Consider the following 23,897-nt stretch of genomic DNA (forward strand, 5'->3'; position numbering starts at 1 on the left):
GTCCTGGGCCCTTAATGTTCGAGGTGGTCTCCAGAGATGTGCCAGCAAAACAGGCTGTGTCCCGGAGAAAATGAACTCTTTAATGTTCTTTCCTGTTTGGTGATGTGACAACCAAACCAAAAGAGTGGGGCTGGTTGCCACTGCCCAGGTATTTGAAAGCCCTTGAGAAGGGTGGGAGCTGAGTGTAGCTGAAAAGCTCTGGGACAGATGGAGTAAGGTGAAAGTGGTAGGTTCCTCGGGCATGTATAGGACCTTGCATTTTCCTTGCTTCTGCATCCTGTGTTGCTTGCACTTTGTGCGCAGGCACAGCAGAGTCCTGGTTAGCAACCAGAGCTTATGCAATTATTAGGATAGTATTTTGACAGCTGTGCTGAGACTGTTAGGGTTTAATGCAGTATGCAAGTGAATAAGTTCCTTTAAAACTAGGCTGATGCATACCCTGTTCTGTGACTGCAAGGCATGGCTCAAGTTAAATGGGATGAAGACTTTTGTGTATTGGAAGAGAAGTACTTTTACAAGTCAAATGATAGAATAAACACACAGACTTTTTGCTCACAAAGCCGTGTGCTGATATGCATAAAATCTGCCACCCTTAAAGCTCAATTTTTTAAAAGCAGTTTTCACATGAAAATGTGGGTGAGCTTTTGAAACTAGCTTTCTATTCTCACCAGTAAAACTTTGCCCAGGGACAACATTTCTCCCCTCTTCCTCCCCAACAACCTTGTGAGGTGTTGGTAAAGATATTATCCACAGCATCAGCTTTCCTTGATTGCTCTTTTAGGCTGTGTGTCTAGATGGAAACCTAGCAACACAATAACTGTATTGAAGGGAGGTGTTTCAATAGCTACACTTCTTGTATCACACTGGGTGCATCTTCAGAGGTTAGACTCATCAAGCCAGGCTCCTCACCCCTTTGGAGCCTTGTCATTTGATTCCCTAAGCTTGGATAAAACAGACCTGAGCAAGTGAAAGAGACAACAAGGATTGAATGGAAATGCTTAATATGATAAAAGATCCATTCCTCCTTTCTTCCTGCTGCCTCTGTGAACACCTGCTGTATTCCCATGAGGAAAATACTCCACTACAGAGGGAGAATGTATGTCTAGTAGAAAAATTATTCAAGGGGAAAGTGCTATCAGCATTTGTGACCGTTTCACCAAGACATACGTGGGGAAAAGCTAAGAAACAAATGGCCCAGAGCAATATGTGCCAGTGTAATATGTGAAAAGTAGCATCAGCATCTTCCCAATCACCCACTGTGGTGAAGATTGTGATTCAGTTTCTGCAATGTACAGGGCCAATAAAAACTGTACCTGAAATCACCGATACTCTCTAGATTTACCTTGCTGGCTATATTCTGGTGTTCTTAGCTATAGTTGTGCATGCTGTGTGGAGAAAGGCACTTACAGGGAGTCAGGGTGGCACAGAAATGAGCCATTTCACACTGGTGAAGTCTCAGTGTTCAGGTATTTGGGGAGAATGCCTTTGCTAGATGCTAAAAATTATCTCAGTACCAACTATGTCCTTGGCCACGCCTCTCAAGATCTTGTACATTTTCAACATTAATCAATTAAACATCACAAATGCCTTTGTCAGGCCAATAGAAACAGTGTGTAAGTTACAGGAGAACTTTGGCCACATTTGTATCTGTCATTTCTGAACTGTCAAGGACAAGCGTTTTTAACAAGCTGTGTTGTGCAGGAGTTTCAGGGGGTAGCTGTGGTGTATGCGTATGTAACTATATAGCTTGGGAGTGATAGGATGTGTGCATTTCAGCATGACCCTGGGGAGGGTATAAATACAGTGTTAACATTCTGCATCCAAAAAAACACAGCACATCCGAAATCCTCTTGTGATGCCAGTGCTCTGAGATAAGTGCTGCTTATACCAAGACTTGCCTGTTGGGTACAAGTACTTAATAAAGAAGCTTGACTGAAACTGGAGAGGGATAAGGGTTCATATACTGACAGCACAAGGAAAATCTGGATAAGCTGCGATTTTTATTTCTGAAGTTTAAACAGGTCCTACTGATTCCCAGGGTCTCTGGGTGATGCTGCCGTGGTCTCTGCATGTGAACATGCAGTAAATCCTGGCAAGACTCTCTTTAGCACGAAGCATTTAGCATACATTTGGTTTAATCCTCTAATCTTATCAAGCACTGACATGAGAACTGAACAGATTAATTCATTCTAAAAATCAAACCCTGTTGTATTTCTCAATGTAGTGTATGAGATTTATCCTTTCACTTACCGGATTGGTTTACTTTTTTATCTATTTGTTTAAAAGTATCTGGCTGTAGATTTAGGCTCAGTGGTGACAGGTACTTTGTAATTGCCTCTCCTGTGATGCGAGTTTATCTGTTGTTGAAGTTGCCTCAGGAGATTTCAGGATCAGAGCCAGTGAAGTGGGCTGGGAGACCTGGTCACTGGAGTGGCAAGGTTGGCAGAGGAAGGAGTTGCTGGTAAGTGTGTTGTTACCTCCATGATGACAAGCAGTCCTGCTGATTTTTGTATTATTATTTTAAAATCATTGTTGTTCCTTTTGTGCCAGGCAAGAGGAGTGGAACATGATCTTTGCCGCCTTCTTTTCCACACACTTCCCTATTTCTCTCTCTATAGATAAAACAGCCCTCAGGAGGTGTGTGTGCAAGCTGCCGTTCGGCTCTGTGAATGTGTGGCCAGGGGCAGGAGAATGTGTTTCCAGATGTCGTGATGAAGTTGAACAATGAAATATTAGTTTCTAGCACTCCCTTATATCTCCCCTGTGATACCGCAGAACAGGCTGTCTCTTTAAATGATTGATTTCACACAGATTTACTTGAGTTCATTCATCTTGATGCAGCTTTACCAGGGTGAATTTTCTCTGAGCTGTAGCCTTACTGGTGTCTTTTCCAAGGGCTGGATCCTGCCTCCTTTCCTCTTGCAGGAGAGTCCTTATTTCATGAATAGCTCTGCTGCATTCAGTGAGACTGTTTAAAGAGTAAGGTGCTGTGGTGCCTGTGACTCAGGCTAATGCAAGTCAATTTAAAGGACAAATTAAGCGCAGTGTGAGTATGGATTGCAGTGTCTGGCCCTTAATGAATAATTCAGAGATATGGAGGAGACAATGTAAGAGTTAAGTGCTTGATCCAGCTCAAGGTGAAGTCAGCAAGAGACTCCTCTCCATTGACCCCAGTCCAGAATATGTTTCAGCATGGGTTTAACCGGGAGTTTGTAAGTTATCTCATTGATGCTTCAGGCGTGAGCTCCAACAACTGTCTGAACTAACACCTAGTAGAATATTATCTGTGACCCTCTTGCCTGTCATACTGTCATTAACTGACCTCTATGGCATGTGAGAGAAGTTTTCTGAGGTCTGAACGCTGCTACTGAGTAATGCTTTTACAGTATTGAAAACCAGAAGATATTAATAACTGGAGTGCTGCACCATTAATGGGAGAAAATACAGACATACAAAAAGTTGGCAAAACAAAGGTTTTCAAATTTCGAAGGTTTAATTTGGGCTGCTTGGAGCTGCGGTTGATGCCATCCTTTTGCAAGAACAAGGCACTTGCCTGTCACATGGATTTCAGCAGAACTAGGTGCTCAGCCCTGCACAGCTCAGGAGGCCACTTGTGTTTGTTCCTCCAGGTGACTGAGTGTAACGACGACCCCCCCAGCACTGGAACTGCTCCTGGGACACCCATTGCGGTGGGGATGGCAGAGCAGCTGTCTCCTGATGGGAAGCAGAGGATGCTCTGCAACCGCAGCTCATGTTTTATGCTGTGGGAATCCTGTCCTTGCAGCTGCTCCAGAGGGATTTGCTTTCCCATAAAGGCACAGTTCAGCACTCATCATAAGCAGTGCTGATTTTTTTATGATGGCAACGTCACTGACTTGGAGGAGCAGAGCATCTCCTCTTTCATGTTCCAGTGAAACCCGTGCCCTTGCTCTCAGCCAGTGGATCCTGGTGGTGCATCGGGCTCTGCTTCTCGGTGGGGAGGCAAGTGTGCCCATTGCAGAGCAGGGCACCGCAGGGATGGGCTGTCTCCTGCACAGGAATTAGGGCTCCACAGATGCCTGACCCTTTTTTCCTATTTAGTTCTCTGCTTGCTGGGAGAAGAGGTTTGGGGAACAAGGCTGGGATACTTTCCCTCCCATCTGCCTTAAGGCAGCAGGCTTGAAAGCTGGCACAGTTAATTCCTGATCTTTGCCAAGCTCTGTTAATAGAGAACGACTCCTCCTGAATAGAAGGCAGTTCATGTCACATAAATAGTGGAGAAGGGGGAGAAGCCAATGTGTTTGCAGGGGGTGAAAGGCACACTGGCAGTCGTCTGATTCTTAAACTGCTGCTGGTCTTGACTCTCTGCTGCTTTATGGGGAGAGTCAGAGGTGACAATAATTTATCTTCTGCCTGGACTTCATGTGCGGATGCTATTGGTCCTGGGGCCTGGTTCTGCAGCTGCGATCTCACTCTGTAAATGCAGCACGTCAGTGCAGTCACTTTGGATTTGTTAGTGGGAGTGTGAGCTCAGGATCTACCTGCTAAGATGACTACATGGACGAGCTTCTATGGGCTCCAGGGCATCCTGTCTGGTGCTGCCACAGATTTTCTTCCCATGTTGCTTTTGCATAGCAGAAATTTCTTTGACTTGAACACAGAGCAGGTTCTAGGACGTCTCTGGTTTTACTCTGAGCTCACTTGACTCTCTGATGTTAGAATCATAGAATAGTTTGGGTTGGAAGGGACCTTAAAAGGTCATCTAGTCCAACCACATCATCCACATGTGGTGATATATATTTAATAAATAATAATAATGCCCTGCATCAAACTGACACTTTGATTTCCAGAATCATTTGGCTCAGTACATTGTTTCTTTCACAGTCTGTCTACAGAAATGGATCATAGGAGCCCTGTTTCCCCCTGCATTCTTATGTTCTTAAAGGATCTGTGTGTTGGAAAACCAGTAGCAAAGAAGGAAATGTGTGTGTTAGCATCACAGGTCTCTGCTAGGTGCTATTCTTTATGATATTTGAGCATGGGAGGAGCTGGGGCATCTGGTAATCAAAGCAGAGTTGGGAAGAGTTGTGTCCTGTTGTCTTTCTGCCACAAATCTTGTGATTTTTGAGCAGATCTGGAAGGTAAAGATGCCTCACTTTTTGGGCATCCAGTTTGTGTCACTGTTAATGGGATTGTAGGTACTGTAGCTGCTCCCCAATGGCAATTAAAACCAGGGTCCACTTAATACTAGTTGTAACTTTCCTGATCTGTACTTAGCTTCTGTTAAAGTTAGCAAAAGTCATGGCTGAATTCCAGCAGAGCTGGAGTTAGGCTGTGGAGCCTTGCTTAATTCACTTGTAAACTTGTGTGTAATCTGACCTATTTCCCAAGAGGAATAAGGGAATTGGATCTGATAGGCGTTCGTAACAGGTTTATGGAGTCTCTGATAGAAGCTGATATGATGCACAAATGCAAAGTGCTCTTTGCTCCTAGGGGGATGTGCTATCTGTTGACTTGTTTCTTGGCTTTGTTTTACACCCAGGAGCTGAGAATGAGTTGCTTTTGAGTGCCGTATTAAGGTCTGTGGAGACAATTTGGGAAAAAAAACCCAAACCAACACCTAATCCTTTCTCTTGCTTGGGGTACTGCTGAACATGCAGCACACTTGATTCTAAGAATCAAATAATTTGTCTTTTTGTTCTTCCTTTTAACAAGGCAAATGAATTCCTGAAGAAGATGAGGCTGCAAACTTGGATTTAAACTAGAGCCCAACGGGGCATTTTAAATGAGTCTGAGAAAAACCCACAGCAACCCTGGCTCCTGCTTGTAAATCAAACCTGGCCAAATCCTCCGTCTTCACATTTCCTCTGTTCCTTCTTCCCCTCCACCTCCCGCCTCGCACACCCTCCCACTTGCTCTCCAGCTAACAACTCATGCGCCAAGTTTAATCTCCAAGCCAATTTTTATGGCTGAGTTGAAATGGAAAGGTGGACAGGCCCACAAGAGCATGAAAGTGACTCAATAAAACAGCGGGCTCCATTTAAACTGAGAGCCATGAGTCTGGACAATAGAGACAACAGCTTGTTTTGAAAACTAAATCTATTCTGCTGGAAAGCTCGGGCTGGTTCTTGAACGATGCAGAAAGCTGCTTCTTCTGGTGCTTCCTGCCAACAGTTGCGATTTCCAGACTCCAGAGCCAGGCTTTGCAAGCTGTGGTTCTTCAGTGCCTTGGGCTCGCCCGAGTGTCGAATCTATAGACATGCTTTTAAATGGAGTGTCTCAGAATCCAATGTATGTGCCCCGAGCCATGTTTTTCTGCATCCAAACTCAAGTTTGCTTTCAAAGCCAGTCCTTCTCTTTCTCCCGGTCCGAACTCTTACATCTCAGCTCTGTCACTGCACAGGGGCTCTTTGAGAAAGGTACCAACTGAGCTGTGGGCTTTAGTGTTCTATGGTCCCTTTCGTTTTCATCACTGATGTCAATACTTGTGCACAGAGCATGGCAGAACTGCTGCAGCATCATAGGGAGCTATAAAACACCAGTCTGTAACAACCGGAAACAAGATAAATCAGCAGGTAAGTGTTTTATCCACTGTGGCATTGCTTAAGCTGAAGAAAAGAAGCTTCATTCCTTTGAATCTGCTGCATGGAACCGATTCCTTGGTACACACTGACTGCAGGTTTCATAGCACAGGTTTCTGTGTAAGTGGTACAGGAAAGCATTTGACCTTATTTAGATTCCAGTAACAGAGAGCTGTACTGTAAGTAGCAGAGGCAGATTAAGTTAAGACTGTGATGACATTTCCTTTACAGACCTCTTGCTGTTTCTTGTGTTTATCTTGTATTTCTGATGCGTTGTGGGGCAGAGCATTCCTTCTGCATCCAAATCTTCACACACATGCGGCCAAATTCATTCCTGCACATATACCTCCTGCCTACATTCCCATGTACTCAGTTATGTTGCAGATCCTGGTAGCGTTTGCATTTTATTCCCTCCCTTGCACAGGGACTAACCAGGAACCAGTTCTTAGTGGCTCTCGTCTGTATTAGAAAGCATCTTGGACTCTCCCTGAGATTAGTGTGTCATTAAAGCCTGTTTGCTTTTGCTTATTCTGAGACCCTACCCCCTCCTCTGCTGACAGTCTGCAGGACTCTGCTTATTGAGCTGTGGTAACATTTAATGTGAGTTTCTGCATGGTTGGTGCAGCTGGCAGTGAGCTTTAAGTCCTTGTACTGGCAGGGGATCTGCTGACGTGCTGTTCAGGCACTGAGGCGTCTTGTCTCCACATCCTTCCCTTCCCCTCAGGAAGTTTTCCTTCTGTTCTGAAAACCCTTCTGTTCACCCGGGTCCCACTCTGGAGCAGTCGGCTGTGGCTCTAGTGGCTCTCCAGCCTCTGGGTTTCAGACCTCTGCTTCCACGTGTCCCACTGATGCTGGTGCTAATTAATTTAATTCCAGAAGCACCAGGTTTTCATGGGAGGAGAGCAGCTTGCTGCATGAGTTTCAGGGAGAGAGCAGTGTGGGAGGTAAGAAACACATACCTGCTCGGATCCCACTTCACAGGCTGCTGGGAGCCTTATGGGGAGACTCGCCTTTCGGAGAGGGTGTTTGGATTAGTCCCAGCACAATCTGCACACAAGCAGCTGTTGCTGGGCAGCTGCGGATGGAGGAGAGAGCACAGCCAGCCCTTGTCTTCAAACTGCAGTTTGCAGTTTGAACTGCACGGAGCAGGTGCGGGGAGCAGGGTCAGAGCTGGTGTCGGTGCCCATGGTGATGTAAACTGAGCAGCCTCAGCATGGGATGGAATAATAACTGACTGGCAGAGGCTGACAGCAGGACTTGGTTTTCCTTTTCAGGGTGACAATGGTGTGGGAAGCCTGAGTTTATCTGTAACAAAGCAGAACACAAGCTTTGGGGATGGCAGTTTATTCCAGGGGCTTGGGAACTGGTAAATCTTCTCTGTGGTCTGAGATTCCTTCCTGGGGTGAGTGATGCTTCTTGGGATAATAATACAAAGCCCTGGTTTGTGGCAGACATCTGTATTTAATGATCTGGAACAGCTTTGCTATGAACATAGGTGCTTGGGGGTAGATGCTGGAATGTGGGAATCCACACACCTTTAACAAGGTTGTTAAGTCGGGCCCCTGGTAATGGGACCCAGGGTGCTTCTGGAGTCTGTGTCACAGCACCCAAAGGCACACAGCTGATCCAGAAGCCAAACCTTTACTTAGCAACAGCAAGCGGCTGGAGCTCAGACAAAATCTAAGTCATTTTTGTAGTGATTAGGTAAGTCATTTCTGAAGCATATCAGAGCTGCTGCTTGCTTGGCGTCTGTGAGCAGAAACCTGTAAGTGCCACATGCCTGAGTGACAGCGGGGCCTTATCATTAACACACGCGAGTAACTCAAGTGGTAAACATGGTACAAGGCTGCAAGGCATGTTTCGTGAGATTATAACCCAGAAGCTGTCTTCTAACACCTGCAATCATTAGCTACAATAACCGGGAGCAAATTATTTTATCAGGAAACAAATTTTCTCTGCAATGACATGAACGTTAGTGAGGTTCTTGTGTAGGTTTACCTCTGCAGCAATCCTGGGATGGCAGGGCACCCAACATGCATGGTTTGAGGCCAACAGATCCCGGTGACCTTTCCCTTTGAAAAGCGCCAGTTTCCATCCTTTGAAGCAACCATTTGGGGGCAATTTATTGTGTCCTTTGGGATTTTTTTTATTTAAAAACCTGTCACTGGTGATCCTTGTACTCTCTGGCACTTTGAGGTGTCCCAGGTACTGGCATGGCCATCACTAGTTAGCACAGATGGCGTGAAATTCATTCTTATTGTGGAGGCTGGGTGTCCTTTGCCAGCACAGAGGTTACATTGCACAACGACAGTTACACTTGATGTTAGAGCTCAAATTGTGCTCGCAGAACAAAGTGGAGTTTACAGATTGTTGCACACAGCCCCTATCTGTGCTGTTGTGTGCACCCTAAAAAAAGGAGGTGTCTTGTGTGTCTTAAACTAGGCACCCAAAAAGTGTCTATTTTTTCCTTCTGATCTCCTGGGCTCCTGCATCTGTGAGATGCAGACTGCACCACCCCCTCCTTCTCAGCGATGCTGGGAGAAGAGTCAGTTCAGTCCTGTTTGCTCAGCCCTCAGACTGTCGTGACAGGCAGCGCGAAGAGCTCATGAGGAAATTAATAATTCTGCCTCTGAGCCAGGCTTGAGCAGCGTGCAGGAAATGAGGCGTGAGACCACACGCTGAACAATGAGGAGAGAACAAGGTAGCGCATAGCTGCTGGGTTTGGGAGCATCATCCATTGCATGCACTGGTGGTGGCCAGAGTCCTTGCCTTTGGACACTGGGCTTGGAAGAAAAATTGCACTGCAAAGCATTTACGGAAGGGGGACAAATTAAGGATGCTGTGTCAGCCCTGAATTTGGCATTTCCTGACTGGTGAGTGCTTGACTTTGCAGCTAATCTTTCCACCCTGCTTTTGGCATGCAATTATATCTAATCAGTGCTTGTCAGACACCTGGAATAGCAGGCAGATCCTTGATATCGTAGGCTGAGAGGGCTCCAACCAGCCTTTGTCCATTCTGAAAGCAGGTTGATAGATCATGGAATCATTTAGGTTGGAAAAGACCTTTAAGGTCATAGAGTCTGACCGGTTCCTCCCATTTCCAGCTGCTCTTATCTTAGCCAGGGTGTAAAAGTGCCTGGAAGGGGAAAGAAGGGTAGGACAGTCAGCAGTGAAAGAGGAGACCTCAGTTAGGAATGAGTGTGTGTGCATGTACTTGATTTCAGAAAGCCTGGGAGATCAGCGTATACAGCCCTATCGTCTTGCCTCCTGTGGGAAAGTGGAACTGCAGACAATAGAGTTTAAATATATTTTTTAAAAATCGTTTTGTTGAAGTGTTTTTCCCAGTGAATACATATTTACATCGTTGTGCTGTAGTTCCAACAGCACTGTGCTGCTGGAGCATTTTGATGCCATTCTGATCTGCAAAGTGCCTGAGGTCTGACAATGATTTTGTGCATCTTACCAAAGGATTTAAAGCAAGTGGGAAGGGAAATGCAAAGGGCTCAGAAAACAGATTAAAGCCTTGTTTCTACATTGTGCTGTGTAGCTGGAAAAGTAGACCTGCTTCATTAATAATGGCGTAGCCAGCCCAGCCAGCAGTTTAAAGCAGTGCCTTTAAGCAGCATGTGCATCTCTGGGCTTGTAGCCCACTGAAGCTGGTTCTGGTTGTGTCCTCAGGCACAGGTTCTGGTCAATGGCTGAATTAAGGCAGATTTTCAGTCTGAGGTGTCCTGGGACTGTTTTTTTATTTTGTTCCAGGAGTGCAATGCCTCTGAAAGTTAGAACTCTAATTAGCAGCCCAGAAATGATATTGAATTCCTCCTTACTGTTTCATTTTTCCCACTTATGAAAGGCTGTCTGCACTGGCAAATGGCAACACACAGCTTACTCCATCCACCCCGTTACAGCTGTGTTGATAAAGGGCGAGCAGGGACCTGAGAAAGCCCTTCTGGGGTGTTGTTTGAAACGATAACTTCTGGACTAGTCTCAGTGATTCAAGTGCAGAACAAAACACTGGTCCTGAGTCTCAGTGTCACCGTGGAGCCCTGTTTTGGAATGGGCACACATTAATGATGCCCTGCAGATGTTTTACATGGCCGGAGCTGAGTACAGCGCTCTTCAGCATAACAGGGCCTGGGAGACACTGTCCGTCCTGGCTATTGACTGTGCATCATTACCAAGAGGTGGCTTTTGGCAGGAGCTGAATGCTCTTAGGGTGATTTTGCAAGCACAAAGCCCATTTATCTCTCTCTTAGAGGAACTTTATATAGCTAACAAAGGGGCCTAAAGCTGCCTTGGGTAGAAACTCCAGGAGTTTTCAGGAATACAAATAGGACCACAAAACTGCTAGCTCTGCTCTGAAAGCTTTGCCCATGGGAGAAACGAGTGTGAAGTTTAATTATTTTGTCGATAGGAATCTCCCATATTACAGAAATTGTCTTTCCCTCCCCTTCTAGCCTTGTGCTTTCTTTCCTTTTTTCTTTCTAGCTTGCGGATGCACAAGGCTTCCTTTTTACTGTAAGGAGGAACAACTGAGTAATTGAAATGGAACGCTAGTGAGGATTTTTTAATCTGAAAGTCAGCATTAATTAGTCAGGTCGTGTGTAATTAGCTTCCTCATCTGTCAGTGCCTCTCCGCAACTTGTCAATGACTTTCTTCTATCCTACATTTCACTGAAAAATAACTGTCACGTGGGAGCTGCAGGGGTGTTTGTCCTGGCTGGGTGCAAGTGGGGGGTGACAATCCCTGCAGGGCTCTTGGGGTCTGAGCTGGATCCCACCTGCTGCAGGCAAGGGAAAAGCTCTTGCTGATTCTAAGGTCACCCACGTTTGGTTTTGTCCCTTGTCTTCTGCTGTGTGCCAGGCTCACAGGAGGAAGCTTTGAAATGGGCAAAGGGAAGCCCAAGGAATCTGAATGCCAACCCCAACCAGCTAAATCAGTGAATCTTCTTCTCTAAAGAAACAGATCCAGGGCTCTTATCCTCTGCTCCTTGCAACCTGGAGCAGGCTAAGCTTGCACAAAAGGGAGGCAGAGCTTTGGTTTAGGGCTGCAGGATTAGGTCCACTGTGCACATCCTGGAACTGAAAAAGTAGCTGGGCTGTGCTTCAATGCTGGGAGTCCCTGGGCAGTACGGGAAGTGGTGGAGGGAAAACAGGTAGAATTCAAGCAGGAAAAATGCATTTCACTCCCCTTCTGGCTGATTTCAGGGTTTATCTCCCCCACTGATTCAGTTTGCTGTGTTTTGGGTTGGATAAGCTTTCATCCTGACCCAGGCAGGATCTGACGAAGGCGGTAAAGCCAGACGAGTCCCCAGGGCAATACTAAGTGAGCCGTGTCTGGCTTTGCAGCTGGATCATGTGGTAAACTCTCTTTTGAAGGGAGTTCAGAGCCGTGGTGGAACTAGGGCAGGATGCACGCATGTGCTGTCCCCGGCAGCCACGGCACAGCCTCAGCGCCGCCCTCCCTGCCCTTGCGCCTGGACCAAATCTTGATCCTTCCCTGACTCGGCTCTCACGTGAGGGCACGTAATCCTGGGGATTTTCCAGCGTTTGCTATGCTGGGGTTTACACCGGCGTCAGAATTTGTACCAGTCTTTAGCGAGAGGGTAGCATGCCTTGGCCTTCAGACATTGTGAGTGCCCTTCTGTTATGAGTTTTGGAGTCACCATGAGAGCAGGTGGGAGTGACAGAGGGAGATGCTGAGGTCTGATCCCTTCCTTGAGTTGAGGATTTAGCTCTTTGTTAAAAAAGATGATGCTATGATCCTTTTACAGCTGGTTTATTACTATCTCAGTCTCTCTCATTTCCCTTTCTTGTCACGTGCAGGCTCTTCTGTTTCAGGATTAGAATCTTCTCCCTCCTTCTCTTCAGTAGCTCAATAAATGGGAAATTATTATGGCTCTTTACCTCTCTTTCTAAAGAGAGAATACAGATGCTTGATCAGGTCTTGCAGTAACTCCATTCTGTTGAAGAGGCCGATGGGCGAAGGCAGCTGGGTGGAGTGGAGGCGACTGCACGTACACACCAGCTTGCCCAGATGGGTGAGGGAGGTTTGCACCTACGTTTGTGCAGCACCAAACTGCGCTGCTAACGTGGGCTGAAGCTTTAGCCTGGCTGACTGCTTTTCTCTGCTCCTTTGTGCAGGGGCTGGACATGGACACAGAGGATGACCCCTTGTTACAGGATGCCTGGCTAGATGAGGAAGATGAAGAGGTAACGTTCAGCTCCCGGAAGAGACGGGAGGGTGCTCTGTTGTGTGGGAAAAGTCCATGCAGAGTCAGGCCCCTGCGTGTCACACTGCCCGTGTCTGGCTTCTGGAATATTGTTGGCTGGGTATTTACCAACCCGTACTGTGCTGGCTTCATCCTTTTCCTGGGCTGTGCCATCCCTGCAGTGCTTGCCGTTGTCATGTTCCTCCACTACCCAGCCCTGGACATTGACATCTCCTACAACGCTTTCGAGATCCGTAACCATGAGTCCTCTCAGCGCTTTGATGCACTTGCCTTGGCCCTCAAGTCTCAGTTTGGGTCATGGGGGAGGAACCGCCGGGACCTGGCTGACTTCACCTCTGAAACCCTGCAGAGACTCATCTTTGAGCAGCTCCAGCAGCTTCACCTCAATGCTTCCCATCTCAGGGTCAATGCACGGGTCAAGCGCAGCACCCCAGAGGGCAGGATGAGCTCCCCCAAGCCCCATACCTGCCTGAACCCTGGAAACCGAACTTCCCGAACTGGGAGGGGTGCCCCACGCTGGGACTACTCCAGCACTTACATCAGCGCCAACACACAGACACATGCCCACTGGCGCATCGAGCTCATTTTTCTGGCTCGGGGGGACTCTGAAAACAACATCTTCACCACTGAGCGCCTGGTTACCATCCATGAGGTCGAGCGCAAGATCATGGACCACCCTCGCTTCCGGGAGTTCTGCTGGAAACCCCATGAGGTGTTGAAGGACCTGCCCCTGGGCTCCTACTCCTACTGCTCCCCTCCCAGCTCCCTCATGACGTACTTCTTCCCCACTGAGAGAGGAGGAAAGATTTACTATGATGGCATGGGACAAGACCTCGCTGACATCCAAGGTGAGCCGAGGGCTGTGGGTGACATGTTTAAGGTGTGCGCCTCCTGCCAATTCAGGCAGTTGCTGGTGTGCAGCTGAGAGAAGTGACTGCCTTGTGCAGAGAAGCAGCAGCTGCCATGTTGTGCCTTGAGGAATTATCTTTTCTACACTAGGGCCACTCTTCTGCCCTTTCAGCAAAGCCCCTGTAACCCCAGTCATGGGTCACACGGGTCCCAACAGGCGAGTGAAAGGGACAAATGTGAAGGAGACCTACAGATACCTTTTACTGACCCTTGTCCCCTGGGAAGAGCTGTGGTTAACCAGAGGAATGTCAGGTCTTGGACAGACAATAGAGGTGAGCTTCCCTGCACTGTGGAGCAGATGAAAAGAGGTCTGTGGGCTGCTCTGGAGCTTGAAAGGCAGCTTGTGAGTCACCAGCTGGAAAGGCTTCTATAAGGAGAGGAGGAGGAAGGCCCTGCCTCCTCCTCACAGCTCTGTGCTATATGCCCCTCTAGTAGAGCAGAGGCTCTGGATGGTGAAAAAGAGGTGAATCATGAGGAGTCTGTGGGTGTGATGTGGCTGTGGGATGAAGCCTCCATCTGTCTCCCAGGCACAGGCTGCAGATGAGAGCCGTCCAGGAGCCGTCCAGGGAGCAGGCAAAGAATTAACTCCATCTGCTCCAGCGTGAGTAACAGTTCTGCTACCAAAACAGGAAAGAGTGTAGCTTCTGGGTCTTTCTGGTGTGAACTCAAGGGAGTGTGGGCATTGTTTAGCTCTCATACTTCCCAGTGTGATGGAGCAAATATTGGCCCAATGTATGAGAATTAGCTGCATCCAGCAGCAGAGGTATTGATGGAGATGTGTGTGTTGCTGCTTGGAGGACCTGCGGTCAGATCACAGTCGAGTGGAAGATGCATCCCCGATGGGGAACTGCATGTAGGCAACATTGACTTCAGACTCAAAAAGCAGAAAGTGGAACATGAGTCTTTGCAGTCCAGTTTTCCTCAGCTCTCCTTGCTCTTTGCAAGGCAGCAGCACTCGCATCACTCTGTTGAAATACAGGATTGCTCACAGTTTCCCTTTGCCAGACTAGACCCTGTGCCTTGCCTTAGCAGGACCAAACAAAAGTGGTGCTGCTTTCTCCCGCAGGGTCCCTGGAGCTGGCCATGACCCACCCCGAATTCTACTGGTATGTGGATGAGGGCTTGTCAGCCGAGAACATGAAAAGCTCCCTGCTGCGGAGTGAAATCCTCTTTGGGGCACCACTGCCAAACTACTACTCGGTGGAGGACCGCTGGGAGGAGCAGCGCCGCAAGTTCCAGAACTTTGTCATCACCTACGTGGCCATGCTGGCCAAGCAATCCACAAGGTGAGGGTCTGTGCAGACATGGCACGTGCCCAGTTGGGAGTGGGTGAGAGCAGGGAAAGGCAGAACCTGGAGAGGATGATTTCTGTTTACTAAAGGAGTGGATGGAACAGGCCCTTCAGGGTGTAAAAGCTCAGTCTTAAGGTTTACGCAGGGCAGACATAGCCTTGCAGCATTCAGTCTCACCTGGAAGGCACAGAAGGCTTGGCGCACCAGCTCAGTCTCAAACAGTAGCCACGGTGTAATGCTCCAAATGAAGGAGAAAAAGCATCTCCTTTGAGGCTGGGCTCAGGCACAGCACTGTGAATGAGGGTGGGGAGCAGATGGCAGAAAACCACTCCTGTGCTTCCCTTTAATGCCACTTCCTACTGCAGCAACATGCCAGAGACATCAATAGAGACAACGAAAGGCAGCCAGAGATTGAATCCAGTGCCTGCCTTTCCACTCAGCCCCTGTCTGGCATTGGATCTATTTGTTCTCATCTCACAAGTCCAATTCCTGTGGCTTCAACAGAGCTGCTTTTCTGCCTTCCTAATCTCAGTTTGGCCCTAGTGGGTCTTTTGCAGGGAGTGAAATGGTCCTTCCTCAAGGCATCAGCCCGTGGATCTGATTCTGCTTTTGCTCATGCCAGTGTCATTCCTTCCAGACATGTTTTCTCTTTGTACAGAGGGATGGGGAGTTTCAAAGCAGGACAAGTTTGAGGAAGGGCAGGCTTGTTTCCCCACCATGTCTGTATGACTTGGGATGGACAAAGCTTTGCTCAGTGCTTGTGAGAGGGAGATGGTAAAATACTGCCAGAAGGGCTAAAAGAGTAGCCCAGCACCCAGAGCACTGAGGGAAGGCAGCAAGTCCCAGTTCCAGTGAACCTTCTCAGACTCCTGCTCTCTGCTGCTCTGACTCTCAGTAGGTCCCAGAGCTAAGGGATATGGATCTTCAAAAGCAGAGGGAAATGTCAGCCTGGCCAGCGAGCAGCCCCAGAGTGTTCCGGCAGAGTGGGCTGCAGGCAGGGGAAGCCAAAAGGGAACTGGGGCCAAGGCCTGATTCTGAAGCTCTGCTTCCTGAAAGCCTCTTGTGGTGCATGTTACTGTGCTCCTGGTTAAATTATCTCGGATTACTTCCACTCGGAGCCTGCTTCCAGAAGCAGAAGCTGGTAAATCATGTGGTTTCTGATAAGCTCTCACTCTGCCTGCATCTGCTGGTTATTACCTTTGTGCTTAATATAATAAGCAATGATTAGGATTCCAGATGGAATTGGCTTTGGAGGCTTTGGGAGCTGTTTGCTGACAGCAAGAAGTCTATTAGTGCCAAAGACCCACCATGCATTGGAGGAATTTTAAAAATATTAGACCTGCTTTTATTTTTCTCCCTTATTGTGTGAACTTCCCATCCAGCAGCAGCCTTGTTCAACCTGCTCTCACCACTCTGAGCCGTTTCCTCAGAGAACTGTCAAGTTTATTGGAGCAGTGACCTCCTCTGGCTCTGGGCGAGACATTGTGCTTTGTTAAATCCCCTGTTTTATTAAATCCCCTGGCTCTGCTCCCTTTACACTCAACTCTGCCTACTTCTCTTCCTTCCTTCATATCTTCCCTCCCTAGCAAAGTCCAGGTGCTGTACGGAGGGACAGATTTGTTTGACTATGAAGTGAGGCGGACCTTCAACAATGACATGTTGCTGGCCTTCATCAGCAGTAGCTGCATAGCCGTCTTGGTCTACATCCTTACCTCCTGCTCAGGTAGGCTGCAGTCGCGGCTGCTCTGCTCTCACGAAAAAGTCAAACATGCTGTGATTCCCCATGTCTGTGCAAGCCTCGGAGAGGCTCTCGTGTCCTGACACCAGCCTGGCTCTGGCACAGCAGCATGCAGGAGGTCATGCAAGTCTGATTTTCCATAGCAGAGATTAGTGGGCAGCATGGGGGGAAGGTCACAGGAGAACAAGAATAAAGTGCAAATTCCCATCTTACTAGTGCTGGTGTAGAGCTGATGTAATTTCTTGGGTGGATCTCATGGGAAGAAGTCTACAAGTGGTAGTCTTGCAGTCCTAAACTATTTTCTGTCACCAACTCACTGCTGGGCACCAGTATTCTGGCAGGGCAGGTGTGAGGTGTCTCCTCTCCCAGCAGTACTATTTTTGCTGTGTTCCTTTCCTCCTATAGTGTTCCTGTCATTCTTTGGCATTGCCAGTATTGGCCTGAGCTGCCTGGTGGCTCTGTTCCTGTACCACGTCGTATTTGGGATCCAGTACCTGGGTATACTCAATGGTGTGGCTGCCTTTGTCATTGTGGGGATTGGTAAGCATGTCCTTACTCCAAACCTGCCTGTGCTACCTTGCCGTACCTCCTGCCTGCAGGAGACAGAAGGGCAATGGTGGCAAATGCACATTGAATTTTCAAACCTTTTCCCTCCATTACCTGTAAGTGAAATATTTGCAGGTCAGATAGTGAGGGGAAATCAGACTTTTAACATGCGTCCCTACTGTGAGCAAAGTATCAATCTCCCTCCTCTTTTCCCAGGGGTTGATGATGTCTTCGTTTTCATCAATACCTACCGCCAAGCCACTCACCTCAAGGACCTGCGGCTGCGCATGATCCATACTATCCAGACAGCGGGGAAGGCCACCTTCTTCACTTCTCTGACCACGGCTGCAGCCTATGCTGCCAACATCTTCTCTCAGGTACACTGTAGCTGTGGGATTTGGGGATTTCTGCTTCTGCCAGAGGCCCTAATAGAGAGGGAAGCTGCCAGTACCATCTTTCTGCACTGCTGGAATTGCTTGCCCTGGAGGGCTGTTCCTTACCTGCTCTAAGGCAGTGGATACTCTCTCTGTGTCTCCAAAGACAATATTTCCTGTGCCGCTGGTGAGCTCAGCTCGGTACCTACCAGCTTTGCTCTCTACCATGACTGAGGGCAGCATGTGCTGTTCTCTGGTTCCTCCAGACATCTCTTTCTGGCCTGATGTCTCTCCAGGTCTCCTGCCCCAGTTGATCCCAACTCCATGTTCTCTCTTCATGTAGATCCCAGCCGTGCATGACTTTGGGCTCTTTATGTCGCTGATTGTGTCCTGCTGCTGGGTAGCTGTGCTCTTCACCATGCCAGCTGCTCTTGGAATATGGACTCTGTATGTGTCCCCGCTAGAGAGCTCCTGCCAAACCAGGTGAGCACTGGAGCCTCCTTTTCCGGGTGGGAAGTTGCTGTGAAACTCCTGGCCAAAGCAGCGTGAAAATTCCTGCCCTGTCCTCTCAGTTATCCTCATCACCCTCAGGCAGCTTGGTTTCACCATTCTCTGTTAGTGTCTAACAGAAGGGAAACTTAGCTTCTGCCATTCCAGATTGGAGCAAAATGGAAGGGCCAGGTCCCAGTCTTACTCTCCTGGTGTATGCACAGGTGTCTCCCAGGAGCCAGACCCTGCAGTGCCAGTCATACCTCTTCATTGAGTCCCATGGAGTTTTGGAGCCATTTGTGTCCTCAGAGCACTTACTGTACAGCTAAATTCTCACACTGTGGAGACAGGCCCCACAAGGCAGACAAAGCAACATTGCTTCTGCCTGTGAGCACAAGCGGTGCATGCAGATTTGTATTTGAAAGTCAGCGCATTTCCCTATCCCCTGCTCTTCAGCAGTGCAGATGACCCGGCCTGATTTAATTCATTAGCAGGGAGATGAACTGCTGAAACCTCCGTTCCTCAGCACCCAGTGTTGATGGCTCTGTGTGTCCAGCCCATCCAGTTACTGCTTTGCCATAGCAGCTCAGCCCCTGACCTCTGAGCACTTAGCAGTGAAAATCGCTTGTGGCACTGCCTGTTGGCTTTCCAAGTAATTGGAGCAGACTATTGCTGCTCCCCTTGTCACGGAAAGAGCCCACTGGTAACTCTTTGCAGGGTATGTGGCTTCAAACTCAAGCCTTTGTCTCCTTTGCACCAATCCAGCTGTAGTCAGAAGTGCACCAAGAAGAGTGCCTTGCACCTGGCTGAAGATCTGTTCATTGCCTCCGAGGCCACCTCCAGAGCAGGCAGAGAGACGCTTCCCTATCTCGATGATGACATCCCACTGCTCAGTGTGGAGGAGGAGCCTGGTATGTGCCTTCAAGGGAACCACACTGCTCTGTTCTTCCTATCCCTGCCGCTGGCCTGTGCCTCAGTTTCCCTACTTTTAAGCTGGTGATGGTGCTGTCGCAGGAGGCTGTAGGAGTATGAACTCAGTAATGGTTGTAAGTCGCTTTGAGATCTTTGGCAGGTGTCAATACATGCATTTGCTGATCCTCTTGGGTCTAATGTGGATGATACTTTCTGCCTGGAATCGCTAGTTGTGACATGGTGTAGCCGTGAAATATCTCTCGGCTCTGAGCTTCCTGTGCCAGGCAGACAGTGAAGCTTTGGCACTGTGTTGCAAGAGCTGTCTCAGTATGCCAGAGCCACATGAAATGGTAATGTATGGAAATAACCCCTCCCCTGGAACAGAGTAAACAGCAGGATGCTTTTCTTTAGGGACCCCTGGGCATCAGGTAACTTGTGAAGAAACAAAGCAGCTTGTTGCAGTTGGTGACCAAGCGTGGTTTGTGGGTCAGCTGTACAGTGTGCCAGGCATGCTTTGACCCTATTCGTCACCTGTTGAGAAGAGGGCAGTCCCCAGGTGTCCCTGAGCTGGAGTAAAGAGGTCAGGTAGGAGCCAGGCTGCAGTCAGGAAGAGGTCAGCTGTGTGAAGTTAGCTACAAGACATACTTAGTGGGACAGGGATGAATTTTGCTTGGCCCAAGAAGCATGCAGTGTCCCTGTGACCATATGGACAATGTCAGTGGGATCTGGCAGAGAAAGAGTAGCCTGAAGCGCAGGCTTTGGAATAAACTGTGGATTTAGAAGTGTAGCTTTCATGTGGCAGTGACTTGAGAAAGATGCTTCCTGTGACATCCTGGGCAAGTCACTGCCCCTGCCTGGGTCTTACTCCATCTCCTTAGCTTGAGTGACTTGTACAGAACCTTCAAAGTTTTTGTAAAGAAGAGTGGAAAGCTGCAAGAGACTCATAACACTGAGCACTGAGGCTGCCTTTGATTTTTCTCTTTTTCTAGTCTCCCTGGAAATAGGAGATGTCCCATTGGTATCTGTGATGCCAGAAAATCTGCAGCTTCCTGCTGAGAAGAGCAACCAGGGTCACTTGATAACTCATCTGCAGGAGCTGCTGGAACACTGGGTGCTGTGGTCTGCAGTGAAGAGCAGATGGGTGATTGTGGGTAAGGAACGAGGGGATATTCCATCTGCATGGATTTTAGAGGATTTGGCAGTATCTTGATCAGTCCCCAAGCCTTGATTATTAGTCACAAGAGACTGAGAAAAGGGACATAATGCATGGCTTCTAAGTCGGTGGAAGAGTGTCACCGGAACAGTCAGTCCCTAAGGGAACTGCATGGGGAACTCAGACTTTTCCATCCCTCTCGTTTCACTCAGATCTGAAATGGCAAGTCCTGGTGGAGTTATCCAGGCATGGGGTTCATTACAAGAAATCCCAGCTGCCAGTGTGCTTTAGAGATTGTTCCTTTTTCCTGTTGAAAATACCATCTTTCTGCCACACCCCTGCTGTCTGAGGGTGTCCTAAGTGCAAGATGTACATATTTCCACACACTTACCTGGGCTTCTCCTTGCAGGGCTCTTTCTCCTGGTTTTGCTCCTGTCCATATTCTTTGCCAGCCGCCTCCATCCAGCCAGCCGTGCTCCAGTCTTGTTCCGGCCAGACACCAACATCCAGGTGCTGCTAGACCTGAAATACAACCTGAGTGCTGAAGGCATCTCCTGCATTACCTGCTCAGGTGAGAGTGCTGCTCCCCAGACCGTGCTGGGCACAGCCTGGTCTGAGCCCTGGGCTGGAGGAGCTGAAATGTGAGGCAGAGACCTACATTGTTCAGATACCTCACTGGACACTGGATGGACCTTGTTGAAGGGAGACACGTGCTGGGAGTGGGATGGTTGAGTTGCCTGTAGGAGTGGAGTCTTCTGAAAAGTATTTCCTGCTTTAGCCAGGAGCTTCCTGGGTGTTTTGGCTGGAGCAATTCCTTTACAGACTGACTATTTTAACTCATAACTGCTGGTCACATGCTGGCGACCAGCTGAGGGTCTATGGCTCTGTTCCCTGCCTAGGGTTTGGTGTTCAATAGCAGAGTCTGTGCTGTGTGCAGGGCTGGTAGGTGTCTGGTCATGCCATCCACTCTTTCCTTCCTGACTAACCTTGTGGGACAGGTTTGTTTCAGGAAAAGCCCCACAGTTTGCAGAACAACATCCGAACCGCCTTGGAAAAAAAGAAGAGGGGCTCAGGGTCACCTTGGGGAAGCAAAGGGAGCACAAGTGATACAGGGCAACAAGGTAAGTGGGGTGTGATGATTCTGACCACATTTGGATCCAGGGCCCAAGGGTCCACACAGATAAAAACTAAATCATATAATCTGAATAGCTGATGGGGAATAATTATCTTCAGACCCTGCCCTGTTGAGCCCTGGCTTGTTGCTGGATGTAAGAGGCATCATTACAATCTCCCTTGCCCTGGATGCCTGCTGTTCTCTAGGACATGGTCCTACAACCCAGGTGGCAGTACAGGCTAGTGACAAATCCCTCTGGCCTGAGTACAGGGCTAGGAGCAGCTCAGAGCTTTGGCATCCCAGTTCTGTGTTGCAACCTTGCTGGCAGGCTGTGAGGAAGGTAAATTTAGCCTGTTCTGCAGAGGATATTGAGGATAAGAGAGTTACTGGGCCAGATCCTGAGGTGACATGAATCAGTAAGCCATCAGGAATTATTGCAACTCAGGGTATATTTGTGATAACCTTTGAAAGGTTGTGCTGTGCTGCTAGAAGGCAGAGGCTGAGCCTACTGCCCTGGAGGACACAGCAGACCAGAACCCTTTGCTGCTGCCCATGCTTGTAGGACTTGCTGGTTGAAAAGTACCACTAGCCCTCATGCTCTCTGTTTCCTTCAGATCTCCAGGGGACTGTGTATATCTCCAAGTCCAGAAGCAAGGGCAGGCCAGCCATCTACAGATTCTCTCTCAATGCCAGTGTCCCTGCCCCTTGGCAGATGGTGTCACCAGGAGACGGGGAGGTGCCTTCATTCCAGGTGAGTCAGTCCAGGGATGCTGGACCTCTCTATCAAGAGTGCAGCACTCAACAGGTGAGCACAAGAGCCTCCTCCTGTTTCTCCATGGGGTCCTAGGTAGTTCCTAGGGTGGAATTTGCAGGGCATTGCAGCAAGGTAGCTAAAACAGAGGACATTGTATCTGGCATCATTATATAGATTATGCCTTGCAATATTTGCCTGTTGCTGTTGCAGTGTGACTGTCAGCAATGGGAGCAGAAGTGTGGGTGCCTGTGGGGATCAGATGAGGCCTGGTGTCACTGGCTGAGCTCGTTCTAGTAGAAACTGCTACTGAGACAGCTGGATTCCCATTGCTTCCTTCTGCCCATGCACAGACACGGGCGAGCAGGCAACACTGCTTATGCACAGGCCATGTTGGACACACACTCACCCCCAGGATGACTCATTTTCAGGTGCCCCTCACCCTGGGGACAGAGCAGCCACCATTCAGCTGAGGCCACAGAGAACAGGGGTAGAGAAGGGCCCCATCGCGCCCTGGGAAGGCGGCAGGCTGGGGCTGGCTGGGTTCGTGTCTGCAGTGCTCATCTGTGTGGCTGTGCCAGTGCTCGGGGAGGAGGGGAGTGTGTGATGCTAATGTGCAACAGGCTGCAACCCTGTGGAGTTAAGTGTCTGTTTTCATTAATCCATTGCTTAGGTGTATAGAGTGCCTTTCGGTAACTTCACCAGGAAGCTGACAGCTTGTGTGTCCACAGTAGGGCTGCTTAAGCAGATGAGCCCCAGGAAGTGGATGATGACCACCTTGTCCTGTGACACCAAGAGAGGCTGGAAGTTCGACTTCAGTTTCTACGTGGCCGCCAAGGAGCAGCAGCGAACACGGTAACCTGCCAAAACCCAGTCGGGGCCAGGCAGTGAAACCAGCACAGCCATGTGCCTGATACGGGATGCCCAATATCCAGTGCCAGTCCTGCCCTTATTTGATGTCCATGGCCCTAAGTCTTGCTTTGCTGCAAATATGCCCCATCTTTGCAAAGTTATTTTGCAGGCCTATAGCATCATTAATGTGCCAAAGGCTTGGCAGGTGCAAGACTGTGACTGGGGGCTTCTTTGGGTGGCAAAAAGGCATTGCTCATCTTGGTCTTGCCCTTACCCACCTGAAGTCCTGAGCTGAACATGCAGCATGGAATATGCAACGGCTAGGGATCCAGGTCTGGAGTTGCTCACTTCTTCCTTTCCTTCTGTCCCTGAGAGCGTCCAAAGCATTACGTGGAAACAGACACATCACCTTAACTATCTCTGGTCCACCATAACAAACTTTCTTTGTTGCACAGGAAACTGTATTTTGCTCAGTCACACAAGCCTCCTTACCATGGCCGAGTGTGTGCAGCACCTCCTGGCTGTCTTCTCAGCTCTAGCCCAGACGGACCCACCAAAGGCATCCTTTATGTTCCCAGCGAGAAAGGTGAGCTGATGGGAACCAGTTCAGCCACGTCTGGCTGTCTGGGCCAGAAAGTCAGACCTTTTCTTATCACCTTCTGATCTAACCAGCCTTTCTTCTATATTTCACAGCAGCACCCAAAGCAAAGCTCTCAGCCACTTCTGGATTTAATCCTTGCATGAACACAGGCTGCGGAAAGCCAGCGGTGCGGCCGCTGGTCGACACAGGAGCCATGGTGTTTGTAGTGTTTGGTATCAGAGGTGTTAACCGCACAAGACGCCCGGACAACCACGTCATTGCAGACATGGTACACACATTCTGGCATGCTGGACAGGCGCGCTCGGGGCTGATGAATGAAGGATGGTCTCCCTGGATGGTGTTTAGCTAATCCCTGCAGCCCAGGCAGCATGTT

The 23,897-nt window shown here is 48.8% G+C and overlaps 1 protein-coding gene across 1 annotated transcript in view; it reads left to right on the plus strand.

The window, feature by feature from the left end:
- Nucleotides 1–23,897, plus strand: part of DISP3 (dispatched RND transporter family member 3) — a gene marked incomplete at its 3' end in the record, with an annotated part of 101,515 nt that overhangs the window by 72,971 nt on the left and 4,647 nt on the right. The window contains exons 2-15 of the mRNA XM_080358722.1: nucleotides 12,705–13,641; nucleotides 14,769–14,988; nucleotides 16,581–16,717; nucleotides 17,138–17,272; nucleotides 17,495–17,655; nucleotides 17,996–18,135; nucleotides 18,907–19,052; nucleotides 20,043–20,204; nucleotides 20,616–20,777; nucleotides 21,205–21,327; nucleotides 21,935–22,071; nucleotides 22,745–22,926; nucleotides 23,379–23,509; nucleotides 23,617–23,792. Of these exons, the coding sequence (XP_080214848.1) occupies nucleotides 12,705–13,641; nucleotides 14,769–14,988; nucleotides 16,581–16,717; nucleotides 17,138–17,272; nucleotides 17,495–17,655; nucleotides 17,996–18,135; nucleotides 18,907–19,052; nucleotides 20,043–20,204; nucleotides 20,616–20,777; nucleotides 21,205–21,327; nucleotides 21,935–22,071; nucleotides 22,745–22,926; nucleotides 23,379–23,509; nucleotides 23,617–23,792 (2,949 nt within the window). The remainder of the gene's footprint in view (nucleotides 1–12,704; nucleotides 13,642–14,768; nucleotides 14,989–16,580; nucleotides 16,718–17,137; nucleotides 17,273–17,494; nucleotides 17,656–17,995; nucleotides 18,136–18,906; nucleotides 19,053–20,042; nucleotides 20,205–20,615; nucleotides 20,778–21,204; nucleotides 21,328–21,934; nucleotides 22,072–22,744; nucleotides 22,927–23,378; nucleotides 23,510–23,616; nucleotides 23,793–23,897) is intronic.

The sequence above is a fragment of the Nesoenas mayeri genome (assembly GCF_963082525.1).
Source record: "Nesoenas mayeri genome assembly, chromosome: 24".
NCBI classification, from domain to species: domain Eukaryota; kingdom Metazoa; phylum Chordata; class Aves; order Columbiformes; family Columbidae; genus Nesoenas; species Nesoenas mayeri.